The sequence below is a fragment of the Pavona decussata genome, unplaced genomic scaffold (genome assembly GCF_977016875.1).
Source record: "Pavona decussata unplaced genomic scaffold, jaPavDecu1.1 SCAFFOLD_61, whole genome shotgun sequence".
NCBI lineage: Eukaryota > Metazoa > Cnidaria > Anthozoa > Scleractinia > Agariciidae > Pavona > Pavona decussata.
In genome coordinates this window covers 4461892-4472061 of record NW_028145482.1, presented here as the reverse complement: position 1 = coordinate 4472061, position 10170 = coordinate 4461892, and the positions used below count along the sequence as shown (strand labels likewise).

Sequence of the window (10170 nt, the reverse complement as noted above, 5' to 3'; positions counted from 1 at the left end):
CGGAAAAGGCGTCTGCTCTCACAGGTTAACCAGAAATGGACGAAAATAATGAAGAACTATCCAATTTTTTTCTTGGAATTGAGTCTTCTCCAACGCTGTACCGTGCACAACGTAAACATCGCGATGAATCGGCCTTAAACTTTGCCATGTGAACATTTGAGTACTAAAACATTATATGGGCTTGAAAACTCGATTGTCTACAGTTTTTAATTGACTTTAAAGTAATTCAAAGATACAAATTTTCACTGACAATTTCAGGCGAAACATTCTCGTTCAGACCATACCATTGTGGCGTGTTTGTCAGTCAATAAGAACCTTTGTTTTTTCTGTACAGCGCATTGAGAGAATTGTCCGCGTACTACTTTGTTGTCACTGTGTTATAAAAGAATTGGTTCATGCTTTTAGCTGCGTGCATATATCGAGTTATGGATGCACTTGGGAAGTTTGGAGAGCAAGAGAGAAGCTAGAGCAGGCTAGAGTTGCTCTCGGCGTAACTCTTACGCTTCTCTCGTGCTCTCCAAAACTTCCCAAGTGCATCCATAACTCGACATACGCGCGCTAAGCATGAACCAATTCTTCTTAATCGTTAAGACAAGCCATCATGGTGAACTTTACATTCTTCGCCAGAAGAGGGTTCAATTCTGGTAGTTTCCGTAAAATGATCGCCTCTTAAATGAGCGCTGTGTGGCTAAATTTATTTAGTCACATTTCTAACAGACTTGCCAATCCCTTAGAGTGAAAAATCTGGAGGTGGGCTTAAAAAAAAGCTGGAGATATTTAAAAAAAGAAACGTCACCAGACTTCATTATTTAATCTATATTCCGGTTGAAGTTGATCAGTAGCACTACTGTACTACAGAATAGTTAAAAACAGAGAACTAACCAGTAAATCCAGTTATGGACACGGTAAGGCACGTCGCACTGTAAGGCCCCAACAAACTTTTTTTACAAGTTCATTTGTAAGTAACGTTTGAAAAACTTAATAAAACTTGAAACTTGAACTTGTTAGCCAATCAGGATACGCGAATTTGATTAACGGTCACGCCTCCTTGAAAAGTCCAACAGGCAAGTGACGCAACAACGAATTATTGAAAACACGTCGTTTTGTATTTTATGGCTAACTTGTAAAACAAAGTTTGTTGGGAGGCCACGGTAAGGCGCGTCGCACTGTAACCATTGCTTGTGAAGTTGTCTGACGCAAAAAAGGATGTCGGCATGAAGGCGAGGCCAGCGAAATGCATTGCATTCTGAGTCGCTTATATACTTTCTTATCATTTTATACAAAAACTTTATTGGAAACTACAACATTTAACTAAAACGTCACAGATCATATTTTACAGCGATAAGACTAAGTTGAGTCGCTTATACAGGATTTATGCACGCGTCTATTGAACAAATTACAAAAAGAAGCGAACGTTATTTGAAGAAAGCGCAAAAAATATAGAAATCTTAGTTTCCACAGAAAAACTTTCTATTAAAAGTACTCTTCAGTTAACCAGAAACACACGTGCTTACTTAATTAAGCTAAATTAAAAATTTCTAATGAGTTGCAAAGGCGTGGTCAACTAAACTATTCATACACAGACGCTAATAGAACAACTTTTAAAGCAGGTTGTTCATTAATCCCTGGACTACAGCCGTGGCTACACCTGCGATAATTTTTTACCTGCACAGGTAATGTTAGTATTTTTGGGCAAAAATTGTCTCTAAAGTTCAAAAATATTCACAATTTCTATACGTGTAAAACAATACCGTCAGTAATAAAATCTATGTACGAAAAGAACAAGGTGTAAAAAAAATCTATCTAAAGTTCAAAAGTATTCACAATATCTATAAAAACAATGAGCAGCTGTCCACAAAATGTTCAAAGAGGTACGTTTTAAGGCCTCTTTTGAAGCTCTCGGTAGAGTTTGACTTGCGCAAGGCAAGTGGCAGCTTGTTCCATATAACTTTGGGGCACATACATTAAATGCCCTATCACCATAGGTCTTTGTGAAAGACCTTGGCTGATCTAAAAGTTCATTGGTGACAAATCCCCGAGATCCCAGGTGAGAACGATAGTGAAACCTATCAACTAAATGGCTAGGAGATGCACCATTAAGCGACTTATAAACTATTAATAAAACCTAAAAATAACGCGATAATTTACTGGAAGCCAATGAAGGCCTATAAAAACAAGAGTGATGCGCTGAAACTTGCCAATCTGAGATACAATCCGTGCAGCTGTGTTCCGAGTGAACATACTGTAGCTTTCTTAACTGATATTTGAGACAACCGTAAAGTAGTTTCGGAGCGTAGCCCATTACGCAAGTTTAGTTAAACTGAACACAAACTATTAACCTAAATTAAAACTTTATAGCGATAACTGATTAAACTTATTGAAGACCAGCTAAAGCAATCAAGTTTTTTCCTTCTTAGTGAAAACTACTGTTGGACTTTTTTTTCTTTTCATATTTTTTGAAGTATTGTTTTAATATTAAGTTTTTTTTAGCTAATGATGAAATGTAAGATTTAAGTGTCGCAAAGGATCAACCCTTCCTCTTCCCCAAACTCTGAAAAACTGATTATATCAAAGGAATTTTTCAACCAGATAGCAATTCTGTAGAAATTCTATAGTCTAGCCTAATTGCTGATCTTTGAATCCTGGGGTTAATTGTAGTGTATTGCATTATTTTCACTATGAAAAGTACAATCCTGATTGTACCTTTTCCAATTACACAATAATTATACTGTTCCAAGTAACTAACTAATATTGTACTCTTAATGTTCTTTGTTGATTACAAAATAAAGAATGAGTTGAATAGAAGCAATGGCACGAGTCTTCTTCTCTTCCGTATGACTACAGAACGTTAATGATAGACGAAGTTCTTTCTGGCTTGGTGGTACTCTGGGTCCTTAAAGTTCCTGGCCATTATTGCCAGTTCATTTGTACGACATGCCTCAATCTTCTCCATCATCTCCTTGCTTGCCTTTCTGTTCTTTTCCCTGACAAAATGCTTCTGTAAGGGCGAGTTGGCAAGAAACGATGTGTGATGCTTGACCCAGTTTTCAAACTGGTCCGTACTCTCGCCGACGCAGCCATCCAGGAGACCGATGTCTGCGGCTTCACAGGCCATAATGGGATCAGCGCTATTTAACAGCTCGCTGGCCTTTTCCTGTCCCACGCGCATCGGAAGGAAGAGGGTGTGATACTCTGAGCCGTACAGCTTCATCTTTTTGTAGTGCGGATTCAGCACGCACCCTTCACGTGCAAATACGAAGTCGCTGGCCAAGGCCATCATCACTCCTCCAGCGCCGGCATTTCCACGCACAGCTGAGAGAGTGATCTTTTTGCTGGTGAAGATGCAACGAACAACATCGTTAATGGCGTTGATGTTGTTCCACGATTCCTCAGCTGGGTTTCTTGCTGCCTCTATGACGTTCAAGTGGATGCCGTTACTGAACGTATCGTTACCGCCCATCAGCACCATCACCTTACACAACTCATTCTCTTCCACCTGCTTCAGAACAGTCACCAGGCGCTCACATTGCTTGGTACTCATGGCTCCGTTGTAAAAGTCAAAGTGCACGAAGCAGACACCATCTGGAGTCATGCTGGTCCATATCTCCTGGAATGTGTTGGGCTGGCAGCCGTATGGGATTGGCAGAGTGGACACATCTGAGATGGTTGGTGCATTGGTATTTAACCACATGGTGGCTGGAAGTTTTAGCTTGTTTTTCTTCAGATGTGACACCCAAATAGCTCCTCTACCGCACTTGACCAGGAGAGATCCGTGACGTTGGCCCAGTACCTCTCCGGGCTTTCCTGTCTGGAATCTAAGTTTTCCTTTTTCCAAGCGCGCTCCAAACAGCCGAAACGCCTCGCTCCATCCACGACCTTCGGCCCCTTCATTGGTGCGGAAATAGCCCAGAGCTCCTGGTGATGAGTCAGACATGCGTATCTGACAGGCCACCTCATCTGCAGGCATTTCCCAATTGATCGTGCGGTCAGCTTTGGTCATGTTGGGTCGGCAAATCCCACGCACATGAGGATTGTTGTAGTCCAGAGGTCTGGGCACAGTTCCTTCTGAGTAGTTGTCTATGGCCTCCAACACGGCTTTGACAGCTGCTTGCGTCACTTCATTCACGTACAAGCTGGATTTGGTCAGAGTGTCGATGTTCCGTCGCCTGACCGGAAAGGTTTTGGCGCTCCAGATGTCTCCTGCGTCTATTTCCTCAGCTGCTTGGAGTACGCTTACGCCCCATTCCTGTTCCCTGTCATATAGTGCCCAGTCGATTGAGCTCGCACCGCGGTCACCCTCGATTCCAGGATGGACAATCCAGCAAGGCATTCTGGGATTGGAAAACACTTCCTCTGGGATACGTTTGGTGAGAAATGGGCAGAGGATGAGATCAGGCTGGGCCTCTGCAGCGAGCTGGGTCATCTCTCCTGGGTCACTGATTTCACACACAGTGATATTGTGTTGTCTCTTCGTTAATTCCAAGGCCATCCTTTGGCTGAGGCTGTTGTGCTTGTTGGAGAAAAATAAGATGTCAAGTTTCTTTTCTGGGGCCGGGCGAATTGAGGCGTGCTCTGTTTGCAACAGCTGGGACTCAAGTCGACGGTGAAGAGGGAACAGTAGGCGTGGCTTGAGAGAATGTTTCAGATGAATAATCCTAGACATCTTCACTGTAAATTGAAGGACGAAATCTCACGTTAGTCCGTCAATATAAAGTTGTATATCATGAGTCATCGAGAGAGAAAACGCCATAAGTATGACTTCAATAACGACTGAAAATGCAAGGCGAGAGCTCCTCCCAAGAAAATTGTAAACTAAAAACAATTGAGGTGCGAAGCGGCGACACTAGCGCCTAAAGGTGTTGCACATGTTAGATTATTGGGGCTCTCAAGCCTCATTTTGAATCAATTTTGCTCTCATAAAGAGCAAGCGCGACTGCAACACTCAGTGCAAACTTCCTGTTTCCAAAGGGTTTTGATAGTAGCAGGCAAGTCAAAAGTTTAAAGAAAACGACAAAACCTTTAAGTTTACAAAACATTTTTCGACAAAGACTTCTGTCAACTTCAGTTGGTTAATGTGCATAGCGTTGGAAGAGAACAATGATTATTTTGGGTCCCAGTAATATAACGGTTTACAATCCATTCAATTACGTAGGAAAGAGGTTCCCCCCTACCACTTCGCCCACATTTTACTTTATAAGCTATCTTATATAGGCCATTTCTATGTCGTCACTCAGAAAAGAATTCGTCTCTTTATTAAGCGCTATTGCAATGATTTAGATGTCAAGCTAGTTTTTTCTTCTTTTAAGATCGGTAATATGTTTGGTGTGAAAGACCCTGTCCCTGACGAGCTCCGTTCGCGTGTGGTGTATAAGTTTGCATGTGCGGGCTGCAATGTCTGTTATGTTGGCGAAACAGCCCGGCATTTTTCCACCCGCGCACGTGAGTACTTAGGCAGTGATAGGGCCTCACACGTTTTCAAACATCTGCAGAATTCTGAACATTGTCGGGCCTTATGTTCATTAGATTGTTTTCATATTTTAGATCACGCCTCTACCATTTTCCAACTCAAGATAAAAGAGGCCTTTCATATTCAAAGAGAACAGCCTTCCTTGAATCAACAATTACACCATGTAAATCTAAATTATCCTTACAAGTCTCACATTGTCACGTTTCATGTTCATTTTGTTGTCACCATTTATCATCATGATAATTAGCATTTTTGTCTACTTATTATAAATTCAACTTCCAACGTTTTGTAAATTAGCCAACCAACTGAAGATGACTACCCTGCGAGCAGAGGCCCTTCGATCTTCCTCCTCTCTTGTCCTAGATAATTAAGTCGCCTCTGTTCGCAGGGTAGAAGATGACAGAAGTCTCTGTCGAAACATGTTTTGGAAACTTAAACGTTTTGTGGCGTGTTCTTTAAACTTTTAAACTTCCTGTTGTTTTAATAAACGAGGCTCAAGTTGCGGTTATTGTACGTAATAAGGACTAACCGCTCAAAAGGTCTCCGCAATGTTTGAAAGCGGAAAAAATATGAAAAATGGTAATGAGAAAACTTTACACTGGAAGAAACCACTGCTGCATCGCAGTTTAGTAGGTCAGCTGGGTGATTAGAATCGTGGATAAAAAAGAGAGATAATAAAAGGTAAAACCTTGTAAGGCAAAACTTTAATCTATTTTAACAAGTCATGCAAAACTACCAAACTTGTCCATACATCAGTACCACTGTTGCATCACAAGCTTAAGAGTACAGCTCTGGAAAAGCCCTTACCGGGAGTAACTTTCTGTCGAATGTTTAGCGTAATGCGTGACGTTTATTCGAGGATTTACAGTCAACCCGGGTCACGCGTGAACGATATTTTTGAAATTTAAACGGAGTTTTGAAATTTACATGTCAGTTTTGAAAATCGCCAACGAGATTTCAGAGTTCCCGTATAAATTTCCCTAGCTTATTGACGGTATAAAGCTATGAATTTTTCTTTACATTGCAAAATTGAATATTTCAAGAATAACAATTGTTTCCCAAGAATTTTGAATCTTTTTTTTTCAGTTAATGCGTCTTTTTCGGAACGATTTCCAGAGAAATGTCCAACATTCCATTCACACGTTGGACATTACAAAGAGAAATTCGAATGTTCATTTCACTCTTGGAAATACTGTTCACGCGTGACCTGGGTTGACTGTAATTCTGAAAATGTACAGTAAGTTATAAGGTTGTAAGGAACGTATCTTGGTGCTAGACATTACGTAATCAGTAGTGAATCTTTATTACATGCCTAAACAAATGCGATAACAACATAATTATAACATTCCTCGGATAGTTCAGTCGGATGTAAAACATTACAATCACGGCTTTGTCCGCGGGCTTTGATAAGGAAACATGCTTACCTCCTTTTCTCAAAGTTGCACTGATCGAGCGAACACTGAACGACAACATCAAGCAGAACGTGATGGCTAAACACTTCAGTACGCAGATTCAAGTGAGAATTGAAGTGCAGACAACTTTCAAGTGTGGACCATTCAAGTGCGAAAGTTCAATGAAAGCCGGCGTTACTGCGCCTTTCAATAACACGCAGACTCTGAAGTTAAAAATTCAGCCAACCGTTTCGCTTTTCACTGCCGTCAATCACTAGAGTGGACCTCTTAGAAAACAACGACGTTTGGCTCAACGGGGTCAAAAGGTCATGTTCGTGCGTTGTGATTGGTGGATTTCGATCCACTTTGTCGGTTTCTGTATTTTTGTGGTCAGTCGGTTGTCTCCGTAATTATGATTGACGGCAGTAAAAAACACAAATCGTTAGCTGGGGTTGAAGTTCAGAGTCCGTATGTTATTGAAAGGCGCAGTAATAGAGAAAAAGGACGAACTATAAAACCGGCAGTAAAAGCAGGAACACCCCGGAAACGGTTCAGTTTGTTGCATATCTGTTCTCCAGTTCTATTCGAGTGTTTTAAAAGAAAATCTTAAGTTTTCTGCTACAAAATGTATGCTCAAATTTCGTAACACTGGAAAACTAATTCCTTCCGTTTTCGTAGGGACCTGAAAGCATTTTCGTAAGAGCAACAACAGTTCATAAATTCGGAAAATAAAATTCAGTTTCCTAAAACGTTTTGCCAATTCTAAATTTGTAGCTTAAGCATCCGAACAGACCATACTGTACACAAAAATATGCCTTTGTCAATTTAAATTACCCAAATTAAAAGGCAACTAAAAGATTTGTGAACTGATAGGAGAGAACAGTTTGAGTGTTTTGTTTGAACGTTCTCGTTGGCTTTCCCTGTAAGAAGACATGCCATGTTTTCTTTTAATAGATGAGAAGCCGGATTTGTGCTGTTCAAAGTTTGTCACAACATACCAGTTTCACAGACAAAATATTAACGCCCGATTTGAATTTACTTTGTTTTTTACGAAAGACTGTTCCTCGGATTATGAATTTGTTCGAGACTGAGTCTAACAGAAGGATCTATCTCTCCTTCTTAGCATGTGGTCACTAGACATGAGTGTGCTTTGGCTGAAAGCGAATTTTAGACAGCTTTTCGAACTGGCCTCCTGAATTGACGGATAAAATTTGAATCCCTTTGCCAACCTTGCCTGTCTTGCCTATATGTACGTTAGACGATGACCATCGGCCGAGAGGATAAACGCTCAAAATGTCATTCGACGTTAAGCGATTGTAGAGAAACAATGCATACACAAGGAAATTGTATTACGCTCTAATCGCCTGAGGAACATCCAAAGCTACGGAAGTAAGTTTCTTTGCCACAAGAAACTAAATTAATTTTGATCACAGCTCCTCGTTTTTCTTTTCGGAAGAAAACTAATCTTTACCCTCGTCTCTTCTGGGTGTGAAAACTGATCAGTTTCAAACCTTACTCATGACTTTCAACTGAAGCGAAAGAGTACTAGTGAAAAACGGAGCAGTATTGCTCGGGATCAAAATCCGTCAAATCATCAGAAGATCAGTCCTCGTAGAACTGACGATAGCTTGTTCTTTCTGAGTTGCTCGCGTCATCAAAAACACGCCTTGAATTCAAGTGAAGAAAGCAACGATTCAAGCAGCGACGACCCCTTAAAGCAATGTTCAAACCTACGGAAAAACAGATTAAAAGCAAATCGCAGTATAATTGACTGTCAGTCATGTTAACAAGAGAGAACCGAGAACGATGTCAGCTTCTAAACAACGTGCCAAGATCTCGGCTTGATAGGTTTTGCTCACAGTTTTATCCTGCGCCCAGCTTTAAACCTAGTTTCCCAACGGACAGCCACGATTCTTCCTCCGAGTTGCTAATACAAAGTCTTCTCAAAATGATTTATCATTTTTATTCGGCCACGTAGGTCATTGAGGGTTGTAGATATAGGGAACAGTATAGCCGTAACCGAACAGAGGTTTTAAGGCTGGCATTTGGTTTTGTGGTTTCACCCAGTTGTTCACTGCCAAAGCTATCCTCTATCATATGAGTTTGCGTTGTTCAAAACGACATTTCGAAATTCTGCCATTTTTGAACTTAAGAGGAATTTTAATCACTATTTTACTAACTGAAATGGTCATTTTAAGTTTACAATAGGCGAGGAGAAATGCGGAAAAAGTTACAGCTTGAAGATAATTCATAAGATGAGAGAAATAAACTTGCTTTTTAATCAAAAAAAAAAAAGAATGGAAACCTTTGAGTCTTTTACCTTAAAAACGTTTGGAGTTGTTTTTTGTGTACGCCGCTAATTCGGTTATCATCTCCGAATATATCATTGAATCGAGTTTGTAGAATTTTGAATGTGTTTCAAACATGGACGTCAAAATCATTAGTAACCAAATAAAACGGACGGCAAACGACGTTACAAAACAAAACATACCTTCAGCTTGGAGATTATAACTTGAAACACTCCACTGTGAGTACAAATCTATGTACAGACTTCACTTTAAGGCTTTTAACTACTAAATAAAAAATGTTACTTGTCGCTCCTAATATATTACTGTAGATACAGGAAGTCGAATAAAGATAAAAATTTTCCTGGATTACTTCCAGCGTACACAAGGAATTCATTGAAATGTGACGTACAATTATCTCACACGAAGCCGATAAAATTTCTTTACACGGACAACTCTAAGCCACAGTAACTACAAAAACAACGAAAAAAGAATAATAGGAAAAGAAAAACTAATAATTATTTACAAGGTGGAAAATGGACTGCGAAGCTCGATCTTGGTTCGATTTTGGTTTACCAATTTTCCCCCCTCTTTCGTTTTGTTTTGTTAGGTTTGTTTTTCTTCCTTTTTGTTTTTGTTTTTTTTTTTTTTGGCGAAAAGAGGAAGTAGATCCTGAGTTAGATGACGTTTTTTTTTGCACGATTTAAAGGTTTCAGCTTCCCAGAATTTGTTAATGCGTAGTTTCATTCAATTCTGACGCGTGAAAAATCACGGAAAAACTCAAACGTACTTATATCAGTCACGTACGAAAATGTTGGACACTTTTTGAAGTAAACAGATGAGAAATTGAATCTTCTATTTTAGTTAATGGGAAAGGCTATTTTGTGTATTTTTTTAAATCCAATCTGTTTAAACTTTTTCATTATATTGATTATCAGTGAAAAAGTCGATAAATTTAGCCACCAAAATAAAAATGTTCCTGGATTACCTCCAGCGTATACAATATGATGTACAATTTCCTTGCACG

General features: G+C 39.8%; 1 protein-coding gene across 2 annotated transcripts; it reads right to left on the bottom strand.

The window, feature by feature from the left end:
• Window positions 1–2709: 2709 nt before the first annotated feature.
• On the bottom strand, window positions 2710–9455 carry LOC146479226 (uncharacterized). 2 transcript variants are annotated; one of them, XM_085111472.1, is made up of 2 exons: window positions 9350–9455; window positions 2710–4668 (listed from the first exon to the last, which is right to left on the bottom strand). In XM_085111472.1, exon 2 carries the CDS (start codon window positions 4661–4663, stop codon window positions 2849–2851), a length of 1815 nt encoding a protein of 604 aa, XP_084967598.1. In that variant the 5' UTR covers window positions 4664–4668; window positions 9350–9455; the 3' UTR covers window positions 2710–2848. The 2 variants fall into 2 exon arrangements, with proteins under 2 accessions (XP_084967598.1, XP_084967597.1); XM_085111471.1 differs by lacking the exon at window positions 9350–9455 and adding an exon at window positions 6892–7047.
• Between the last annotated feature and the right edge of the window lie 715 nt (window positions 9456–10170).